This window comes from Centroberyx affinis, unplaced genomic scaffold (genome assembly GCF_046629955.1).
Source record: "Centroberyx affinis isolate AG114_WGS23_722 - 3 ecotype Tasmania unplaced genomic scaffold, CSIRO-AGI_Caff_v1 ptg004420l_1, whole genome shotgun sequence".
Classification (NCBI taxonomy): Eukaryota; Metazoa; Chordata; class Actinopteri; order Beryciformes; family Berycidae; genus Centroberyx; species Centroberyx affinis.
The window spans coordinates 37,775-62,023 of record NW_027282098.1 but is presented as its reverse complement, the minus strand read 5'-3'; the positions used below and the strand labels follow the sequence as shown (position 1 = coordinate 62,023).

The window sequence follows — 24,249 nt, the reverse complement described above, 5'->3', positions numbered from 1 at the left end:
TGCCACCCACAACTAATGATAAACAGAGTTTTGAGTGTGTGTGTGTGTGTGTGTGTGTGTGTGTGTCTGTGTGTGTGTCTGTGTGTGTGTGTGTTGTTGCTGTCATTGTTATTACAGTAGAGGTTGAACCATTCCAGCTATTTTTAGTCCTTGAGCTATGTGAAAGTTCTGTAATAACTGAACCTTATGTAACTGGAATAACTCAAAAAGTGTGTGTGTGTGTGTGTGTGTGTGTGTTTGTGTGTGTGTGTGTGTGCATGGGAGGGGGGTGTTGGGGTGTGTGTGTCATACTTCACCAATGGGGTGCTATGCATGGCAGAAGCTTTTCCTACGCCAATCAAAAGCCAAATCACACACTTGTCAGGTGTAAAATTCCCATTCCCCTTCTTCTCCAGTTGAATTACTGTCAGCTTTCGTGGATTAGCGCGGTCCTGGGAACAGCCGGTCCCATTTCACCAGAAAAATATTTTGCATTTCAAAGTTTTGCTCTCATCCTCGCAGCCTCACCTGAGCCTCTGATTTCTCTCTCCGTCGTCATCAAATAAACTCAAAGCTCACCGGGAAAAATAATACCGATTGAAAGGGAAGGGAGCTCTGAATTATGGAGCAGATGAAAGTAAATTGTTTGCAGACGTACAATCAATAATGAATGCCACCTTTTGAAGTGCTAAAAAGTGAGGCAGAACATGATAGGCCCCCGCTCGGCTCAATTATTCAGCGCCCGTGCGCGCCGGCACAATGGCTGAAAGGAACCGACAAAACCATTTGCTTTTCTAGGCAGCGCCGGACATATTGATCACCATTGTGTGGCAAAAGAAAGAGTGGAGCATATTGTCTGGGGGTAATATTGTCGGGGATATTGCCCAGAACTGAAGTTTCTATTAAACTCCAAAGACAAGTTTTCGCACAAAACAGTGAATATTCCTCTATAGGCGTTTTTTTCTTGTGAGTCACATCAAACCGGTAGATTTGAGCAACCGGTGTGGCGTCGTTCCGCGGGGAGCAGTGAGACGTGCACCTCCACAGAAACAGCATCTGTCAGCGCCGGAGGGGAAGCAGGTTCCTTCATAACGGGGATTCAAAGTGCAGCAAAGTTCAGGCCGTGTAAATTTTTACCTCATTATTGAAGTTCTCGGTTATCTCCGCTCTGACTAATGCAGCCTCACTTCCCACTGGAGATTGCATTCATCATCGGCTGGTTCAAGAGGAGCAAGAGATATAGGAGAGGACAGAGAGAGATAGAGAGAGAGATAGAGAGAGAGAGAGAAAGAGAGAGAGAGAGAGGGGGGGGGAGGGAACACACAGGGAGGGAAAGAGTAATAGAGGGCTGGTGTGATGAACAGTCTACTCTCTCTTTATTGGCTCACTGATAACGAGCTGCTGTCATTGCTATTAATCTTGGTTATAAATTTAAGAGAACTATTTTTGGTTATTGGTGCTGTAGTTAATGCGGGTTGTGCTTGCATGTGTGTGTGTGTGTGTGTGTGTGTGTGTGTGTGTGTGTGCGCGTCCATGTGTGTGTGTGGTGCTGATGATCCCAGCATCCACATGGTGGAAACTCATTGTCTCCTCTGCTTGTCACTTCCCATAAAACCTTAGTCCTGTTGGGCAGCTCACATCGTTAGCAGTGATCCCCGAGGATTTGTACTGTGTGTGTGTGTGTGTGTGTGCATGCCATGTGGTGATTGTGTACCCTTTCAGTCATCAGCTAGTTTTATGATAGTTTCTCTCCCTGTGGTCTCGTATCCAGCCTGGTGATTGTGTGTCTTGTGATTCTCTTGTTGCTCTATTTAAATATGTAATATCATATATGCCATGTATTTATGCTATGGGTATACATTGTATTCCATAGACAGCCTTATTTGCAATCTGAATTATCATTTTGCATGTGTGTGTGTGTGGCAGTGATCATTATCCTGGGACTGACATGCGGTGTGTTCAGTGTGGGCTGTGCTGCACGTTCTTTGTGTGTGACTGATTGCTCTGCTAGCAATACTCTGTTTGGGGGGAAACTCGCTAAATTATTCACCAGCTCTAATTGGCTGGTTGAATGGGGACTGTACCGGGTTTCTTCCCACTACTGTACTGTATGAAGGATCCTTGGGTGGCACAGAAATGAAGATCTTATATACGAGACAACAACATCCGAAGGGTCCCATTCCAACAAACCAATGCTCTTTGGAAAACAACTGCTACCTGATATTCATTCTTCAATATTTCATCCTCCAAATTGAGACTTTTATGGAAGCAGTGGTTTGAAGATTGAAGGTACCTACTGGCTTGAATCCAAATTAGGCAAAATGTAACTTTAATACAAGGAATCATTTTGTAAAAGTACACTTTTCCACATAGTGAGGTTGGGTTGCACCAACAAGGATTGACTTTTAAACTTGATTAAATTATGGTTTATTAATAAATTCTGTTGCTTCTACATTCCCTGTTACTTTTTACCTTAAACCAAGATTAACTTTGATTAACTTCAATTTTTGATCGGGGGTTCAAGTGACTGTTAAGGTGGTTTAACTTTCAAAATGGCAGTATTTTTGAGGTGGATGGAGGAAAATGGGAGACTTCCTTGAAAAAAGATACAGGTCAGACTCAACCCACCTGAGTTTTATGAGCATGGTTTCATTTTCATATTCTTCCAGCATACTTTAGCCTCGTCTCTCCTCTCCTTCCCTCCTGCTCATCTGTTCAGCTTCAGCCTCTGTCAGCTGAAGCCACCATATAGTCCTTTTGATTGATGGTGGTGTCGTTTTTTTTCTTGTCCTCCAGAACTGAACCGAAACGCTCCATTAACTCGACCACAACATTTTTCTCAACTTTTCTGCAGAGTCATGACAACTTTTGGTGAAGCTGATGTTACTTTGCTAGCCTAGCTATTAAGCTAAGCGGGGCAATAATGTAACGTTTGTCTATAAGACCAAACAGTAACAATTAAAAAAATGTTTTATTCAAATTGAACAGCACACAAAAATCCTGGGACTATTTTTGTGTTTTTATTCTCGCCAAAACGCCCATCTTTGATTGTTTTGAAACCACATACCATAATCTTGGTTTACGTAAATTATTAAAATTTATGTGTAAATTGTTAATCTTGGATTTACTTAACTAGAGTTGAATTTAAATTGTGCAGTACAGCTCCAGTTCATTTTAAATCTAGGTTTACTTATTGTAAACCTAGTTTTACTAAACCTTAATTATCCTTAATTTCAGATTAAATTGAACACAATTGGTGCAAACCAGCCTAAATAGCTTGTTTTTGAAAGCAAAGTCATCATTTATATTGAATAAGGTAAATAATGCCTCAGACTTATGAAACAACTATCAAAAAGCACATAAAAATATTGTTCAGAGAAGCTAATTCAGTCTAGCGAATTCTGTTTGCTATTATGAACAAAACATTGTCCACCGAGCCTCTGCAGCCTTTGGCTTTACTTTCAAATTAAAACAACTGAGAACATTTTTTTTTTTCAGCAAAATACAAACAACAGCCCATTTCAGGAAGCAAAGAAAAAAAAACCTTTTAATTCAGTGTGCCGGATGAATAAATGGTGTGAGGGTTGTTATCCGTTTAGCTGCCTTTCCTCCGGGGCAGTGATAAAAGCTGAAGAGAGCTGGTTGGAAATTGCTGCCTGGTGCTGAAATGTGCTGAAAGGGTTGGAGAATGAGCTATATCTGAAATATTCGCAGATCTGGATCATATAGTGGGCTATTTTCAAGTAATTATTTGCATTTGTTTTGACTTGAGTGCCAGATAGGAGCCATTTCCCCATCAGGACAATTTAGAGACAATTAGAATTTGTTCTCATGTTGTCTGCCACGGCAAAGTACGCTAAATCGACGTTCAAATGCTTTCTTACAGGCAGTCATGATTGCAGTGTCTTATGAGGCAAATCCCACTGGATTGGTATAAAACAAATTATAAAAAGTAGTTGCAAATATTGGGGCGAGGACTTTAGTGTGTGAGTGCACAGTAAGGGCTTTCGTCTGCTGAACAATGGGGCCATGTCATGTCATATTGGGCCTTGTCAATAGAAACAGAATGGAAGATTGATCTAGCAAAATTTGGAGCAATTGGAAGAGTACACATCCCACCATTGTGCACAAGGTAAAGACAAAGGGGAGAAACTGAAAAGCAAGTGACAAGGAAGATTTAGGGTGTGTGTGTGTGCCGCTTTACAAGTCCATCTACTCCCTTTAAATTGCTTTGAGGTGTGACATACTGTAGGGAGCCACTGACAATGGCACCCTCTCACTGTCTGTCACAACACATCTCCATCAGCACCCAGAGCGCACACACACCAGTCGATTCATGACTCTGTCACCGAGACACAGGGGGTGGTGGAGAAGAGACACAATAGGTGAATAAAAAAAATGTTCCGTATGAGTATTACAAGATGTTTTTTGTGACCAGGGAAATGTAGAGGTCTAGCAAGGTGACAAGGCTTTACATTTACTCAGAGAGGAAGGGGGAGGCAGAAGTGGGAAAAAAAGGACAAAAAACCCCCCACAATGTATTGATTCCATTGATTTCTGTTGAAGAGTGTTGTTCCCTGCTGTTGTTGTTCTCCAGACTGGTGGGGACTTTCCGCATGGTGCTTCAGAAGGTGGCTGAGGAGGGACAGCTGGAGCTGACCGATACGCTCATCGATGACAACAACACCTCCATAAAGGTAAGGCTGAACGCTGCTCTCAGGCTGGGGCGCCGGCAGTCTGCAGGGGTACAGATGTCAGCTTGTGACCAGAAGGTTCAGATTTATGGAGGAAATTGAATGAGTAACGCTCTCCCTGCCCTCAACAACTACTGTCGTTGTGACCCAACTGCTTGTAGGGAAGGGAAGTTACCAGGTTTGAATTTGTGTAATTGTATGAATCTCAGTCACATGCCATCTCTGGGTAAATTAAAAGCGGAACAACATTTAAAAGAACAACAAAATAAAAACTAGCTTAGCGCTAGTTACATGCTTTCCAGCTGTGCACGTCTTGGCAAATAATGCAATAAAATCAAATCAGCATTAGCTCACTGCTACAGCTTAATGTTACTGCTAGCATGCACTTCGCATGCAAGGCCTGCTATGTTAACGTTACATCCTCACTGGAGGGTTAAGACCATTTAGAACAAAGAAGTCCAACAAAGAACTTGCAAAACACTCAACAACAAACACTGCGAACAGTCTAATATTGTAAAATGACACAACTTACCATATAAGGGAACAAGGGAACTTGAAATGAAACTTCTGCTAGCTAGCTAAACGCCTTCACAAGCAATTTGAATTGTAACAGTACATCAGTTACGTTACCTACCTACCAGTACAACAGTTATTTCAGACATGTGCAGATCAACAAGGAGCTAATTAAAATCCGACATCAGCACATGTACATGCTTGCTGTTCTTGCAAACATAATCAAATGTATTCTCTACTGATGAAAATTGTGTACAGATATGCTCACTGGAGTACAGTTAAATTGTGGATGAGAGTCTGTATGGTTGATATTGTACTGGTATTTTGTCATCTGGGTAATATAAGAGTTAATATGGTGGTCTGGGTGCATGCAGCATGTGGAAATGAGAGCAGCACAATAGAATGTGTGAAAGAGCAGTCATTTGTATGAGGTTTAAAGCACCCTGGGGTGCAGAATGGTGTTAGTGGAGCTGGGAGTGCTGATGTGATGTTACTGAGATGATAACACACAGCATGGAGGGGGCCCTAGGGCTCTCACACACACACACACACACGTATTCACCCACACACGTACACAAACACACAGATGTCCTGTCCCCTTAGACCCATTGTCCTGCTGCCTTCCCTCCAATATTGAAACATGCACATACACACACACACACACACGCGCGCACACACACACACTAATACAAGGATTTGAAGTACTATACATTCTTCCTACCCCCCCCCCCCCCCCCCCCCCAAGTAAGGCAATGGAGAAACTCAATCCTATTTCACCTTTGAGCAACACTTTTAGTTACAACTCGGCACCGGTGTGGTTGCTATAGTAACTTACCTAACTCCATAGGGTCCACGGTGATTGCCTTGTGAGGAAGGAAGAGAGAGAGAGATAGATAGAGAGAGACAGAGGGAGGGAGATAGAGCCCTGTGTATATTTTCTCCTCATCCGTCTTTGTCAGTAGAATAAATTGGCCACTGCGTAATAAAGATCAGGTCATCGTCGGGGGGATTATATTTGTCCAACCACTGTTCCCCAGAAGACACCAAAGACAAAGTGTGGTGTCACCCATGTTTCTGGCTTGGATTAAACTAAGCAGTTACTGTCAAAATGAATTCCCCTCCCAACCACCAGTGACAAAAAATGATTAATAATACTCTATGCAGCCTATATTGAAACCTTTTTTTCTCAACATAATCAAAAGAGTTGCTATAAATGCAGCATGAATTTAAACCTGAGGTGTTGGTTGTTCTGTGATTTCATTGGACCATTGCACTACAGGTTTGGCTTGGCTTATAAATATCCTGTCATAGTGCCACAGGAAGTGCGGTGTTATGTGTGTTGAAGTCAGGAGAGAGCGCTTCAAAGCATTACAGGCCGAAGAGCTGAACCCTGAAAACAGCCCCCTCATTCAGCTGATGGCGAACCTTACCAACCAAGTACCCATCAGCACTGCTTCAAATCAAAAGACCAGAAAAAAGCAAATTATCAGTCTGTCAAAAGATCTGTATTTGGAGCACAAAGCAAAACAAAATTGCTATTCGGCTCCAAAATAAAATATGAATTGGCTGAGTGTCTCTATTCCGTCAGAGATACAAGGCAGAGACAAATCCTGACCAAATACAGGCCACCAATTTGCTATAGAAAAAGGGGCGATATAAAAAGGCTACCCAGAGAGGAGCGTGTCTGTGGTCACTGCAAGGCGGGGGAAGGAGAAACAGAAATTAACTTCCTCCTCCACTGTGAAAAATATTCCTCCCTGTGGGAAACTTTCCAAGATGAAACTTCATTATCTTCATGGTGAAGGATAAACCGCCCCAATTGCCGCATAATATGTCAAGTCCGGTCACAAAGCTAGAGGCTCTGCGTAGCTGGACCTGATCTTGAAATATTTGATCAATTCTCATTCTATATATTTGACACGTTGTCATCCTGTATAGTCCATATATATAAACTATTGTTAGTCTATATAGGTGACCAGTTGTAACTTAGCATTATTTCTGATTCTGATTCTTAACTTCCATGCCAATAAAGCTCATTGAATTGAATTGAATTGAATTGAATTGAATTGAATTGAATTGAATTGAATTGAATTGAACTGAATTGAGAGAGACTATGTTTTATTTCTGTTTCTGTTGTTTTTTTTTTCATTTATGTATTCATTTATATTATGTATACATATTCATTTCCCCAAGGGGCAATGTGTTTGCAGCAACTAGGGTAAAACAAGAAAACAAAACAAGAAAAATCACCCAAACATAAATGCATAAGCCTAAATACATACCTGAACCCACAGAAAAAGTGTTATTTTCTAAATTGCCTAAGTGTCTGTATTAAAATAAGGTAAAATAACCTTGACAGACTGTTCAGTAAATTAATAGCTTATCAGTTGAGTTATGATAGTACACTCTTGTTCTAACAAATAAACACACAAATAGGAGTAGCTTCAATTATCTGCCTTGTTCTTTGCATTTTGACATTTTGGGACTTTTCAGGTTGGATTTACCATTCCATGTCCTTGGATTTTTTTTGGTGGAAGGTTAAATGAACCATCAAGCTGCTGAGAGGAGAAATAATGAGATCTGCTGATAGGCTACAGCTCACAGAGGTGGTAAAATGTAGCACTTTTTAAACATGAAGAGAAAATCCTACATGTACTGCTTATGATCTTTCCTCCAAATGCTCTAAGGCTAATCGCACCCTGACCACCATGGAAGTCCAGTGTGAAAGAGCAGTGTTTCTTAACTGATTATCGATACTATAAGCTCATTGTCATCGATCTGCCATCCTGTTGCAGACCAGCGTTTCCATAGAGATCAGATACCAGACCATGGATGGCACGGTGGGGGTGTGGAGCGACGGGGAGTTCTGCTGTGATGCCCCTGACGACCGCGACGGGACGTTTGCCTTCGAGACAGACAGCTTACTGTCAGGACAAAGCCACGGGTCGGGGACGTCCCCCGGACGATCCTTACATGGGTCCATACCGACCTTCAGGAAGTGAGTGAAACTTGGACATCATTCCATATCCTCATGACATCATCTAGATTACATTAGATTAGATCAAATTTTTATGATATTGGAAAGTGGTTCATCGCAGCAGCAGAGAAAAGGATATAGATAAAAATAAAATAAATAGCGAGTGCTGAAGATAATAAAAACAAATACAGCAAAATGATTACAACAACCAAAGACAATAACGTAGCAAATAGAAATAAAGATACAGCATCTTCACTGACAGATATGCAGGTGAAAGCACATGTGCAAGTGTGCATTGCTAGCTGTTCACATTATCAGTGAACAGATGGGAGATCAAATATACACATATAAGTTTGTCAATGAGGGAGAAAAGTTCAGGAGGGAAGTCATTTTAGGCAGGCATGTTGTAGGACAGCTAGGGGCAGGTGAGATTGGTAAATGGCAGCGGATTTAGGGAAACAACTTGTAATGCCCAAGGAAATAGTCAGCTCAAATTTAACAAATTTTAGTGCTATGGGAAGATGCAATAGATGAGGCTTATAAGAGGAAGATGTTGAAGTATTCTGACCTGGCAGCTGAAGTGGAGCAGCGAGACTGGAAAATATGATTGAACCCTGTTGAGGTGGGTGCAGAGGTTTGTAGGCAGATCAACGTTAGCACTGCTTGGTGAATTAGGCATCCATTTAAAGTAGGCAGTTAAGACTATGTCAAAAGCAGCCATGGGAGCTAGTGAGTGGTTGTGGATGAGGAGGAAACAAGCTAACTGGGGCACAAAGGTAGGTAGGTAGCGTAACTGGGTTAGCTTTGTGTTAGCATTAGCTTGGTAGCATGCTTGGGTTAGCCTTGTTTTAGCATTAGCTTGGTAGCATGCATGTGTTAGCCTTGTGCTAGCATTAGCTTGGTAGCATGCTTGGGTTAACCTTGTGCTAGCATTAGCTTGGCGGCATGCTTGGGTTAGCCTTGTTTTAACATTAGCTTGGTAGCATGCTTGGGTTAGCCTTGTGTAGGCATTAGCTTGGTAGCATGCTTGGGCTAGCATTAGCTTGGTAACATGTTTGGGTCAACCTTGTGTTAGCATTAGCTTGGTAGCATGTTTGGGTCAGCCTTGTATTAGCATTAGCTTGGTAGCATGTTTGGGTCAGCCTTGTGTTAGCATTAGCTTGGTAGAATGATTGAACATTAATGAGTGAGAATTTGTTTGCACACTTGTTTGGTATGACTTAGAGCCTGCATGAGCGGGGCCTATGTGTCTAGAAATATTGAGGTAGCGTTGTGCTAGCTTTAGCCTGGTAGCTTTTTTGTACATTAGCGTAGGCTTTTGTAAGAATTTGTTTGCAAATTAATTTGGTAGTAGCCTTACTTAAAGCCCGCACAAATGGGGCCTCTGTGTAATCGTGTGACTTAGATAAACAGTGAGAGTGGCTGGACAGCTGAGTGGCCCTGGCATCCAGATGAAGCTGCCAGTCAAACTTAGCTTAGCCTAATTAGATACAATGTAGATATACAGACTGCTGAGTTGGTCAGGTATCTGCTCTCTGCTTGGGAAAGTGTAACTTTTATAGTGTGTGACTTTCTAGGGTGCAGATATAGTGTAACTTAATGTTCTGAATAGAAAGGAAGATTGATGGTAGTGTGTATTGTAAAGTACTGTTGTTGTAACAAAGGTGCAGGTGACAGAGCAGTGTAGTGGACTTGGGTCTGCTGAGTCTGGGCAAAGAGGGGTGTTTCTGGGACGCTGGGATACACTGTTGAGCCTTCTTGAGGTGTCGTGGGCCTAATTCAATTTGTAAGCTATTCACATTCAACCCCATTCAGACCTTGATTTAAGCATCGCATAGTGATGCTTAATGTGAAGTAGTGTCCACCTTCACATTACCATATGCAGATTTTGACTCTCACTTAAGTCCATTTGTACACTTCTTAACTTATGTGCTCAAAATCCTTCAATAATGGGCCCATCGGTGCGCTGATGTAAAACATACACACAATAATAAAAGCCAAAGACGTTAAATAGGATAGGAATTGTTGAGTCACAAAAATTTGAATTAGACTGTGCAATGCTGTTGCTTGGAATGGTATTTGAAGCAATTTGATGACTCTCCACAACAAAATGTGTCAAGCCATTTATCTGCTCAAGTTTTTAAGGGATCATGACAGGAAATGGCACTACCAGGGCATGCAGAGGGTGGCCATACATCATTTAAATGTGATGAGTTTAACAGACGGATGCCAAACTGTCTAGCTGATACAGCATCTGTCACTAGTATGGAGAGGACACATGTAACATGGAGTAGCATGTAATGTATGGAGCAACATGGGTGTAATACAGATGGACAGCGTGTTATGGGATGTTGTGGGGATCCTACTGCCTGCAACAGAGCTTAATAGAAATGAACAGACCACTGAAGAACATGTACAGTACATTGGCCAGACACTGACACACAAAGACGCATGATCAAAAACAATTTGTCAAACAAACATCACATGTGTACGCCATGTGTAAGTCCCATAAACATTCCAGTATACCATGCAGACATTGCTGTAACAACTGTTGCAAAGTTTCAATGCAATGAACAAGGCAGAGAGTGGCTTGTTGGTGAGTCGAGTAGAAAGCAGTTGTCATTATCTTTTGATGTAATAGCCTAAATCATTTCAGATTTAGCATCTTAATTATCTTTTATTGTCTTTTTATCCAATTAATGTCCCAAAGAGATGTTTCCAATTCAGCCTGGGTATGCTGTCATCCAAAGCAAAAATGAAATCGGTATTTAAAGGCAACTAGTGCAGTGCCCGTTCGCCCCGCAGCTGCACAGAGCGCTGTTCGTATGTTTATTCAAAGTTTATTAATATTGAAGGTGTCGCGTGTCCAAATTGCACCAAATCTGACACTGCACTTCCTTGGGTCCCCAGCAATACACCCGCCAAGTGTGAAGTCAATCAGACGAACGGTTCTTGAGATATGCAACGGACACACAGACACACAGACACACAGACAGACAGACAGCGATTCCTTGCTGCGTATATCAATATCTGCGTAGGACACATCCGAATCAGATGAAATCCTTGTCTTTCCAAAGAGTTAGCTTTTCAGGGATTGAGAGAAACTTGTCAATTTTCCCACCAGCACCAGCACATTTTTAAGTGGGTTTTAGGGCCTTAGGGGTCTGAAACTTGTTCATCACAACAACCATATAACCTTTCAAATTCAAATGAATAAATGAAAAACCTCATAGCTGGAGTTACATGGTCAGTTTACACTGTTTAGAATCCAAAACTGAAATCATCACCCACAATGAAAGCAAATGACTGCATATTTCCATGGTTCACAATAATAATAGGCTATAAGAGGTTAATAGAGATTTAGTATGAAATAAGCACTGTGTGAAATGACCCCCTGCCCACCAGGCTTTCCTTTGTCCTGATACTGGGTTTCCCTCTGTGGTTGCCTTCTTGCGTATTTGCTGAGTAATTTGTGGAATATTCTGTGGGTGGTATTGATTTCCACTGAGACTGTCTACTCATCCAGAGCCCTAAATCCATCATTATAATGCATGTTAAATGTGTGTGTGAATATGTGTGTGTGTGTGTGTGTGTGTGTGTGTGTGTGTGTGCGCACGCAGGCCTGGTTTTGTTTTTGTTTGTTGAAATTTAATGCTGAAAATGCATTTTCTTGTAGCCTCTGGAATTAAACTGAGAGAAAGTGAGATTTGAAGAAACTCAAGAAAAACAAGAAAAGTTGGTTAATGGAAGTTATAGCGTGTCCCACGGGAGTTACATAACATCTATTAGGACTTGGTACACAAACAAAAATTGTCAGTAAAAAAGACAGCACTACTCTATAGAGAGACTGAATGTACAGTGAAAGAGAAGTGAAGGTTGATATCAAACCTTGATCAAACATGAGAAACTCACAATTGTATTCAGTATATGCTAAATATATTCAGTGTATGCTAAGTATATTCAGTATAGGCTATCCTACAACTCCCCCCGTCCCATCCTAACCCCCATCACCCACTCACCACACACACACACACACACACACACACACACACACAAATCAGTATATTGGGCATTACGCCACGTTCATCTGCATTTCCTCACCTTCTCACACATACACACAAGCCCTCCGTCCTTGGCACTCGACGAGGGCGCCTGTCATCTAGTCGCCGTGGTAACAAAGAGCTGCCAGTCAGGGCTCAGAAGGGACGCCGCGGGGCTTTTGTGTTGGAAGAAAACCAGAAGAGTTGCTGAGAAAATACTGATGGAAAACCGGCAGAGAACAACCTGCAGGCTGGCCAACAGATCCACCTCCATTCATCAGCACACTGGCGGTGGGCAGATTGATGGCCTTGTGGAAAGTTTTTTAATAGCCCTGCCACTTCTCATCCCAAACTTTAATATCCTGAAATACCAGCGGCTCGGCTCATCTCCGCTTCGGAGGTTTTCAGAATTAAACTTTTTACCGGTCTTTTGTTGGTGTCCTGAACTCTGTTGCACCCAATAGCAGACAGTGTTAATTGTAATTCGCTGCTCTGGAGATGGGGCGTGAATATGTCGGTGGTAATAACCTCTCTGGGATGACCGTCTCATCCCTCCAGGGTAGAGAAGGAGGAGGAGAAAGAGGAGGAGGAGGATGTCAGGAACAGTTTAGCCTCCAGGTATATCTCCTCTGGCTTGCTGTTTGATTCCCATCTTTCTGATTCCATCTTTTTGTGTGCGGTTGTGTGCGTTCCAGCTTTGCATGAATAACACACACACTCCTCTTTATTTCACAGCGGTTGCACCTCGTCAGTAAGAATTTCAAACACCCATGTGAGCAATTCGCTGTCTGTCCCTCCGAGGCACTGTTACTGACATCGTTTATGATAATTTCACATTATTCATGATGACATTTCACAGCAATAAAACAGCAAATTATCCCGCGCAACACCATACTGTATGTCTTCATCAGCAGCAGAGCGGGGCACATATTCTATTCAATTTGTGATTTGCATCCTGTTTTTCTAATCGTAAACTAATCTTGTTCGATGAGTTGTGCATTAATGTAATGTAGCAGGGGGCATTTTCCAAGGTGGAGAAATGCACCTAGAGACTGTGTGTGTGTGTGTGTGTGTGTGTGTGTGTGTACTACATAGTTTGAAGAATTTGCAGAGGATTGCCACCCAGCTGCCCAAAGGTCTTTATGATCCTTGAGGCTTGATTGAGACTTAATGAGAACAGAAGATGTATTGGCTTCCTCAAACACTTGAGAGGCGCAGCTGAAAGCAGCTCCCTTCCTCCTCTACCATGACCCAAACCACAGATGCAGCTCTTACACGCTGATATGAATGTGAGGTTGAAGTTTAAACAGAAGAACTGCCTCCTCTCTGTGCATGGGGCTCCAGCCAATGCTGTCTATTGCTGTTACATCACCTATAGCATAAAGGTCATGTATGCTGGTTATAGCACAGTTTGCACTCGCTTCAGTTTTCACTGGGCATTGAATCTGACAGGGATTTGTTTGTGCGTGTGTGTGCATAGATATCTGAACTAAGAGTGCAGTAGAATGTCGGTGGTAGGTTCCTCTCTGTCCATTTGATTGAATGAAAATCACCAATCCCACCCATAATTGACTCACCCAGCCCTTTCCCCTTCTCCCTTCTCCCCCTCTCCCCGGCTCTGCATCCTCTCTGGGCCTCCACGATGATTTACGGCGGCACCCTGAAAGCATTTTGTGTAATCTGCACCCCTGCAAAATCAGCTCCCTGTTGTGTTGCGGGGGTTTTGTTATTCCTAATGAATAAATCACCCCCTGTATGTTTTTACTGCCAGTGAAGCAGAGCCACTGAATAGTGCATGCAAAGGAGCGCACATGCCAGACCTGAAGAGAATGGATTTAAGGCTCCAGTTGCCACTTGATCTGTGGGCATCAAATGCAGGAGATGAAGGAGCAGCAGTGTTTCATCTAATAGCTTGACACAACTTCATGAAATGAAGACATATGAGAATCATGCTTTAACACCGGTCCAAAGGACTAATCGGAGAGGATTTGTCCCTGTGGAAACAATCCATGAATGAGTACCTCTCTGATGCATATTTATGTAAATAGTGATTGTGTTTATTCTAACCACTTAAATATGCACGGTGCATTTGCATAACATCGTATTCGCACTCAAACTAGCCTGAGCAAAGGTTCTGTGGGAAGGCTAATTTACTCAAGTGTGTTGATTTATTTATTTTTTTGCTGGTTTTATGTGTGATTCGTTTTGTCTTCAAAGACCGTCTTTGATGTCACACGTTGACAATGCATCATGCAGCACTGTGTCGCAGGTGTTGTGCTGTGTTTTATCTCTCTGGTCTTTATCTCTATGGTTTTTTTATACAGTAACAGTAGCAACAGCTGTAGTGTTTGTCGTCCTGGGCGTTGGGAGCTCACTGCAGCACTGTTTCCCTCTGGAGACACTCATACCTGTGGCTAAAATGTCTCTCAGCAACTATAAAAACATGAGAGTCATACATTGGTATATGAATCTCATGTATAGATTTTGTACTTATACATGTATTCAAGTTTGTTGAGGGATTTGATTTCATAACTCAGTGTAAGTGCAGGTGTACAGGTGTCACTTCAGTTTTCAAATATTATTGATGCAAATTAAGAACCATATGCAGCCTCGTAATACACATGCAACTCATGTTTAGCTGTCACATACTGTCAGTCTTTTTAAAACTGTACAGTAAGTCCTTGTCAGTTAATGGAAAATGTCTTCAGACCAGTGAATCAAAACATTAGTGTTTCAACAGAGGGTGACATCCTGCAATTACAGATTAGGCTTCAACAAGTGCAATTATGTTTGGAGCTCACCTATGCGTGCCATAACTGAAGAGAAAAATGTTATATCCATTGTAAAAAAAAAAATCATCCTCCAAGTTTCGTCTTTAAAAATCTCTAAAATATCGAAAATGCAGCTTGTAAATGTGTTGTCATTTTGTCAACCTACGAGTTAAATTGTACTATCCTATTGTTTTCATTTTGTGTTATCGCTCATTTTGTATCAGTTTTTTTTAAATTGATGGATGTCCCATTTTGGAACAACACTCTTCATCTGTTTTCCTGACTGCTGAGACAGCCGGTGGGTTGAAGCAGCTCTCCTCTGTAGCCTTGACATTGCTCTGTTTCTCTTCAAGGAGCTGTATTCTCCGGAGGGTTTGCTCTGTTTCTGTCAGCTCCGACGTCGTGCTTTGCTGTGGTTTGCTGTGGTGCATTTTCTCTGCTTTTGTGTGATACAGTATGTAATTCTGAACGCTTTGAGCGAACGTGTAAGTTTCCCCTCTGTTGTTGTTCCCCCTGTTCCAAGCCCCGATGTGGGAGCAGACGATGACGACATGAAGATCTGCCTCTTGGGGTAAAACTCCTGCGTCGCCTCTGTGTGTTCGTCCCAGACTCGGTTCAAATAGGAGTTAGACATATTTCTTGGCATATTTGTAGCTTGGGTGAAGTATCAGCTGGCTGGGGTTTACAATTCAGATAGTGTCAGCAAGTTGCCAGGACAGTAAAGTGTACTGAATTTACTTTGGGATACTTTCTGGGGTTGCCTGGAGTCAAACTGTCTAGCACTCTAAACAGGGAAAAAAAAGAAGAATTTCCAACTGCTGTTTGACCCACATCTGGTTTCTCCTTATTCTGTCAGAACCTTTCACTCTACCTACATCCTAATTTTATTATTTAGAGGAGCTGGTCTTCTCATTAGAGTGGAGTTTTAGTAGGATTATATAAAGCAATACATCCGGAATCCCTTGGACTTAGACGTCATCGGGGATGTCGTGAACAAAAAGAAACATGTTTCCTTTGAAACCGTTTTCCTCCAGTCTGAGTGAAGGCTTATCGTCCAGAGAGTCTGTGCCGCCCAAAGCTTGATGCAATAACAGAGTAAAAAATGCAAGAAGAGAAGATTAAAATTTAAAAAGTGATGGGGATTCATAGAAGACCTGGTTGTTGTGTTCTCATACTCTTGCTTTCTGTATTTTCTGTCTCCCACTCCTCCTTTTCTTCAGTGTCTTTCTTTCCTCCTTGCTTTCTTTTCATTTATTCTGTTTCTTTCTTTCTCTCTCTCTCTCTCTCTCTCTGTCTCTTACACATGCATACACACACACACGCATGCACATTGTTACATACTGTATTGTGTAAGTCTGTCTCTCTCCCTCCACCCCACCACACACACACACACACACACACACACACACACACAAATGCTAAAGCACACACATAAACGCACAATATGGGAGTCAAAGACTTCTTTTATGTTTTGTTTGCCTTATGTAGGCCACGAATGCTCACAGGACGTTTCTGTGTGAGCGCATTAAATATGCATAAGCTTTTAATGACGTGACACTAATGAGAGTGAAGTTATAAGCAAACCCTCCCAAGATCACAGGCAAAGAAAACCAATTACCGAATCGATTAACTTCCACGTAAAACCTCGGGCGAACGGAGCGGCTGCACAAAGCGCTGGAGATCACAGGTGTCAATTAAATATCAAATATCATTGATGTTCCGTTTTGTACATTTCTGTCGTAGAAGTACAGGGCTTGTATAGTTGCTGCAGTCAGAATGGAAAGTTGGAAAAACACTTCTTGAGTCCCTGAGCATCACAGAAAAAAAAAACCCTCAGGTATTGGAGCGAAGACTGCAGAACACTCGATATACGTTTTCAGGACAGGACAGAAGGTTCTTGTTTAGCGAGAGCCGATGAGCTGGAAAGTTTTCATCCCCGACTGTGTTGTCTGGTGGAGCCGATCTTTGTCTGGCTGGAGTCCATGGGACCTGCTCACAGAAATGTATACATTTGTGTGTGTGTGTGTGTGTGTGTGTGTGAGAACAGGTGGGTGTGGGGTATCTCATTCTCTCCATTCAGCTCCATTCAGTGAAGCCCCCAGAGCAGAACCTACAGTATATGTCAATGAATTATTGATCAGAGGCTGCTTGATTTTTTTTTCTCCTCCTTTTTATTTATTTATATTCATTCAACTGTTTTTCTGTTACACTGAGCAAATAATGTAATGTAACTGCTCACACGTAAAAGTGCCATGAATCCACACACACTCATCGACTTGCACGTTCAAAGTCAGTCTCTGGAGTTAACTGCAATTAATGCACTTGTCCACACTTCTCTCCTCATTCCCTGCTATGCATATTAAAGATAGATACATAACTATGTGAACAAAAATCTTAATGCAGCGGTTTGAAAGCCCGGTTTTAGAGAGGAGATGTAAATCAGGCTGCAAATAACCTTGGGAATAAATTTTGCTTTACTTAAATCATTCATCTTCACTATAATTTACACGTGTAGCCCTGCGATTTATTCATTCTTGTATGTATTATTGATTCATACACACAATCATCCCCAGACATTATACAGTAGAATTCATGTTCAAATTTAAGCACATGTGTTTATCATTCTCCTGCAGAGAGAGTCTGGGTCCCAGGTACAGTACACACACACACACACACACACACACACACACACACACACACACTGTTTTTGTATGCAAGGCACGTGTCTATGCCTTGTGAACAATAGCTTGCTATCTGTATACCCAAGAAAGCTTGAATGAGCTCCAGTTCTGATTCAAGCTGTGTGTGTGTGTGTGTGTGTGTGTGTGTGTGTGTGTGTGTGTGTGTGTGTGTGTGTGTGTGTGTGTGTGTGTGTGTGTGTGTGTGTGTGTGTGTGTGTGTGTGTGCGCGCGTTTGGTTGATTTGCAGTGCTTTGATGTTACCGTGTAAGTCGCTAACAGCAGTCACCAATGCAATTTTGCTCTGTATTTCAGATCAAAGGAAAAGAAGGAGAGAAACAATAGGTATTCTCTGTTTTTCAACTCTCTGCCCCACATGGGTACTGAACTGAAACTTCATCACAAAATCTTTTGTAGAACTTTCTCAACAAATCGCCCTTTCTTTCCGGTTTCTTTAAAAGTTTGACATTTCATTAGTTCTACCTCCAAACTTCCAAAGCACAGCGTGAATTTGCATATTCCATATTTTCACACTCATAATGACTCCACATTAACTTTTTTTGCCTACTCGCTGACCTTTGTAAAGGCTACATCTCATCATTAATTCAGCATCGTGGAGATAACTTATTAAAAAACAAAAAGTAGAAAAACTGTCAAGGCTCATTTCATTTAAACTCAGCGTGTGTCTGATGTTTGTCCTTGTGTTTGCCCTTTACTTGGCACAGCAAAGGAAAGGAAAAGAGCGGCAAGGGAGGGAAAGACAAGTAAGTAGAAGATTTGACTTTGCTGGTTTGGTTTATTCTTGGTTTATTCTCTGGATGATTCTCTTCTGTCTGGTTGAGAAACACGGTTACAGTGCCTGGGTTTCGCCCTTTACCCTTGATAATGTTAATTTCCATAGACAAAGGGCAAGGGAAGCCACTATTTACTCAACTCATACAATCGCAACCCCCCTATACTCCCTGCTCTACATCTATTTAGTTGATGTAATACACTGTTTATCGCCATTAAGATGAAAAATGTGCTTCTCTGGATGAGAGACAGCTGACTTCCCGCTGATTCTACTTTGCCTCTGAGATCATTCAGCTGCCTGACAAGTTAAGCCCCTCGCTGTAATCCTCGGGGTTGACTCGACTGTGGAGCCGCAAGCAACAGAGTGAGAGCACTCATTCTTTTGACAAGGCACTGTGAGGGGAAACGGCATCACGCTGTGTGTGTGTACGTGTGTGTGCCTGCACCGGGGTAAGAACTTAATGGTCTTTCAGAAGGCATGTTGCCCTGTTCATTGGTTTTTATGGCCATTTTGGTCCTTTTCAGGGGAAATTCTATTAAACTGTGAAATAATACACTTGCATTGCAATATGCAGATAATACTCCATTTGTACCACTATGATTTTATTTATTTTAAAACACAATATACGACGTCCCACACTTCTTTTTCTCGTCCAGAGCACAATGGAAACAGTCCCCCAGTCATAGGCTCAAAAATCACCTATGGTGGCCCACAAGGGACAGTAGTTGCATTCATACATGAACTTAATGAAAAAATGTGAATAGGTTGACATGCAAAACTGGGTGCTCCTTACTTTCTGCCGTTCAATTTTAAGTTCACAGCTATTTTACTTTCAATGATTTTTTGTCTTGCGCCCCCTGGTCTGCACTGTAAAAGAATTCAAGTGAAACTTTTTGTTGTTTATTGAGAAAGTTTGGCCGATTTTTTTTTTTACAGTAATCAATTTATAGCTTGCTTCCTTTCTCTGTATGTATGAACTCTGGAAGCTGTCTGGCCATGGTTGTGCACAGTCTCATCTTCTTCTTTGGTGGTGGGTTAGGATTTAGTCAGAATGGACTAAACACCCCCCCCCCCCCCCCTCTCTGCACCATGTACCTCCACCCCTCTGTCCCTCCCCTCCTCTCCGCCCAACACATCACACATCATCCACTCACCTGTGTAGCTCTTAAGCTTTCTGCCTGCTTGGTCTGGACTACCTGCTACCTGATAGATGAAGAATATGGCAATCTAGATTTAAAAAAAAGGCTAGGAGGAAGCTGTTTTGTGGAGAGGGTTCATGGTGATCGAACCCCTCTTTGTGAGTCGGGTCGGACCAGCAGTGTCTTTCATGTGGTACGTATGAAACACATTTCTCTTTCAGTTTGTTGAATAGGTTGAATGAGGCAGATGGTATTAACTGAACCTCTGAATTTGCACTAAACAAATCTAAGGTCTTTCTCTAAGGATTTTTAATGCATGCACTGGACAATTTAGTGAACTTGTCAGTCATATGGAAACATGAACTGGTCAAACTGCTTAATGGACATGGTGGAAGCTGATATTCCAAGGAGAACACTTAGCCTTAAGTGTGCTCGGCCTTGATTTGAATTGACTGGAAGAGCGTTTGACCTTTACTGTGATGAGGAATTCCATAGCCTTTCTCGACCTGTGTTCCCATTCCCGAGGCTTTAACTTGTCAAATGGCTCGGGGCATTCAGCGGTGTACATCAAATGAGATGTAGACCTCCATTACATTTCTTTAAAAAGACCGCATATCTCTCCTAATTATCCACTTTCCATGAAAAGAGGTTGACGCTGGAATAATGGAGGAAAGATCAAAGCAGAAACTGAACTCCGATACAGTCCTTCACTCGAAACGCTTGAGGAAACAAATAGAAAACCTCCTATTCATTAATTTCCTGACATGTATCCATATCCGCAGCAAATTGGACGGTCACACTCATTTTTAATTATTAAGGCTGCTCATTTGTCGGCCCGCTGGTGACATCACGGGCCCTTTGTAGTCGCGGTGATATGCGATCCAGATAATATCAATGTGGAGACACTGGATACTCTTTGTTTTGTGATTGAGGGTCCGGAGGGGTGGTGGTGGGGGGGAAGCAAATCAACTGGTTTGAGATGGACTGAAATGTCTAGCTGGGTTACAAAGATGTACATGATGTATGGAGTGATGGTGTCGGGTTGCGCTTTCATTATGTCCCGCGTTCTGCTGAAGTCACTAATTCCATTTATGTTCATCAGTCTCCTCTGAGGATATTACTCATGTATAATGCTTTTTATGAGACAAACATGAACTTTGTGTTGGAACTGGTTGATCTGAGTGTGGATCAGCAGTGAATCAGACTCAGGTTCATGAAAGGAGCACCCAGTTCAGGTTCATGATACCAATCCCCCCGTCTTCCCAAATCCTCCGTCTCTGTCTCCTCCACCAGAGCAGGGAAGGGAGTTTTCTCAGCCATGAAGCTCGGCAAGATCAAGAGCTCCAGAGACGACCACAAGAAAGGAGGTAAACAAAAACATTTGTGTGACGTTGATCTTGGGTTATTGATCAGAGACATTGACAAGACACAACAGCTAATATGGCATGAGACCCCAAACATGAATGAATGAGTTGAACTTTTCTGTCCCGTCATCATTGTATATGGTATGTGGGACATAATGTTGTCATGGTGGCATCTGTGTGTGTGTGTGTGTGTGTGTGTAGACACATTCTTGTGAACACAATAACTCAATTCCTACTGACACCACAGGTTCTTGTGCAGAGAAGATGATCTGATTAGACTTTGGAGCATTTTGCTGCATACATTTGCATATTAATGAGGAAAAACTGATTTTCTTGAAACTACTGCATCTTCTTAACGCTTTAAGATACAGAGTTCATATTAATGCCACCGCATGAATTATGTGAAGACATTTGCTAGTTAATGATGTCATTAGCATAAGTGATTATGTTTGATATATCATTGGTCATTATGGTGGGACATTTGGCAGCTCAAGTGCCTCTGGTTTTGCTGCTGGTATGTGTCTTACCTTAAAAAAAAAAGAAAATGGTTATTACGAACCTAACCATCACCATAAATGTAAGACCTGATGTCCAACCCTAACATTAAATACTGCTGGAATGAAAAAATAAAAATGTTTAGCAAGTTTGGAAGATCTAGCAATTTTTTACTCCACAATTTGGCCAGAGAGTAAAATCCATGTCGCAGCTCAGGTCTCAAGTTATTGTTGACCATACACATATAGACAAGAAGCAACAACAGATTTGGCCTGTGCTACCAAAATCTATTCTGTTGCTGTTTTGATGACATCACGCTCTGATCTTGCTGTCCAGATGAGCCGGCAGTCCTGGACATGGAGGACCTGGACCGGAAGGCCATGCGACTGGCTGGAGCCCTGGACCCAGATACCATCTCTCTGGCCTCTGTCACCGCCGTCACCACCAACGTCTCCAACAAGAGGTCTCCCTACTGTACACACACACACAGACCCACGTGCACACACATACCCACACGCACGCTTACAACAGGTACAGGAATGCACTTTAACAGGCATATCCATGCAGGTTAAGGCACACACAGTTAATTATTTATTTTTTAATGGCCTCAGTCAGTAGCTACATCTCAAACTGCTGATGCCTCAGAGTAAACTGAAGCCATTTCTAAAGTACTACCAGTTTAATGTGCTCCTAAAAATAGGTTTACACTGTAGGAGCACATGAGCACATATTCTGCCATTCCACTGTGAAAAATCACTAGACTGTGTTGCTTCCCTCCAGGTCAAAGCCAGATATCAAGATGGAACCGAGCTCCGGAAGACCAGTGGATTATCAGGTGTGTGTGTGTGTGTGTGGTGTTTGTGCAGCTGTGTGTGTGTCTCCTTCTGTCCACCTATATCTGTCAACCTGTCTGAGCCTGAGAGCAAGCTGGTGAAAACATCAGCCAGCTCAGCATCACTGCAGAACAGCTATGGAAAGTTGAAGAGGAAGAGGAAGAAGCAGAGCTGTAGTTGAGGGTAAACCCACCGGAGTTCAGCTCACCTGCCTTTTTAAACTAATGCAAACATTTATGATATACGATATAAATTCTAGTACAAATTATCCTCAGTAGTGCCTGATGAGTCATTTTACTACTTTGCAAATAGGTAGTTGCTTGCCTGCAGTGACTAGAGTTCAACTTCTTATTTCCCACACCATCATTGATAAAGGAGGAGTGCATATGAGGAATAGTGGACATATTGGTGTAACAGTACAACTCACAGTAGACACTGTGGTTTCATCCCATCCTCCCATGCCAGCCAGTGGCCTATATAATTTAAAAACAGAGCCGGTCGGATATCTACAAAGCTTAAAGAAGACATTCAGACTCTAGAGCTTACTGTAAATGTAGGTTGCAGGCATGCCTTCTCTCTCTTTGTCTATCTCAGTGTCTCTTTCTCCATGCCTCCTCTTCAGCAGTGGAATAATTAAGCTAGTGGGAAAGAGCGTGGCTCCAGAAACCCTTAGCCTGAATCTAGTTTGTCTATCAGAGGCTCCAGTCACTTTAGCCTGGGGAGTTCTCAGGGAAAAATCACAGGCTAAGGAACTATAATCTAGCAGAGACCCTTAGTGCCTGGTATCAGGATCAGTAGTTTGCTCACAGTGAAAAGATCGATTTGGATTGTTTGCCTTTGATTTGCCATCAGGGTATTCACTGCATAGTTGCATGATTTATGATGGCGGCATTTGCTGCTGGTTAACTCACTGTGGGAGTCGAGTCAGCTTGTTTTAGCACTCACAGTCAGCTGTGATGGTCCAAATGTCTCCCATCAGATTAGCATCACAGTGATCGAGGCCAGGCAGCTGGTGGGCCTCAACATGGACCCCGTGGTGTGTGTGGAGATTGGGGATGACAAGAAGTACACATCTATGAAGGAGTCGACCAACTGCCCGTATTACAATGAGGTGGGTCTGTTAAGATCTAAAAACAAATCTCAAACCACAACTGGAAGAAAGCAACAGCCACATTTTAATGTAATGTAACTTGTTACCTCTGGAATGCCAGCTTCACTTTGTCGTTCCTGTTCATTTTGTTCCTCCCACAGAGACACAATTGTATTTCCAAGGCTGATCCCATGTTCCCAACCGCTGCAGTATTCTAGTCATGCTATTAAATTGACACAAACTGCCTTAAACTAAGTTCTGGCTGACATTGAAGGTCCCCTGAGATTTGTTGCTGAGGCGAGCTGAGATTTAATTCAAAATAATGGCTTCAGTTAGGTTAGGCTGTACTGTAGGAGTAAAGGAGGAAAACACTATACCATAGCACATACAACAGAATTAATTCTATATATACTGTAAAAAATGGCTACCTGATGTCAACGCTCAGTATTTGGAAGATGATGCGTAGATTATTACATCCTGTAAAATATTAGAATTTTATAAATTAAGGCTACAGAAGGAAAATTCAATTGTCACAGCAGCAACAAACCTGAGACACAATAAACAACATTACAAGATCCATAATAAGGACGCCTTGGTAGCTCAGTGAGGTACGGTGCGGACCATACTGTATAAACGTGACTCTATCTTGGTGGGAAGTGTTAGTCAGCAGCTGATTAGTGGGGAGGATCATGCAGAATCAGCCTGTGGGTTTGTGTCCTGCCGGGAGTGGAAATGACAGTTTGTCTGCTATCGATTCCTTTTGTCTGTCCGTCTGTGAGGCCCCCGCAGACAGACCGACTGGAACCAAGGCTAATGAACATAATAGGCCTTTTAGTTTCTTCTCTTTGTATCTATCTATCTTCTTCCTTCCAACTTCTGTGTT

General features: G+C 42.2%; 1 protein-coding gene across 2 annotated transcripts in view; it reads left to right on the top strand.

Annotated features, from left to right (window-relative positions):
* otofa (otoferlin a) overlaps nucleotides 1–24,249 on the top strand; it is a 70,790-nt gene that overhangs the window by 22,056 nt on the left and 24,485 nt on the right. For both annotated transcript variants that reach the window (XM_071543950.1, XM_071543951.1), the window contains exons 4-9: nucleotides 4,577–4,676; nucleotides 7,982–8,184; nucleotides 20,878–20,951; nucleotides 21,780–21,906; nucleotides 22,224–22,278; nucleotides 23,256–23,387. In XM_071543950.1, coding sequence (XP_071400051.1) covers nucleotides 4,577–4,676; nucleotides 7,982–8,184; nucleotides 20,878–20,951; nucleotides 21,780–21,906; nucleotides 22,224–22,278; nucleotides 23,256–23,387 — 691 coding nt within the window. The remainder of the gene's footprint in view (nucleotides 1–4,576; nucleotides 4,677–7,981; nucleotides 8,185–20,877; nucleotides 20,952–21,779; nucleotides 21,907–22,223; nucleotides 22,279–23,255; nucleotides 23,388–24,249) is intronic.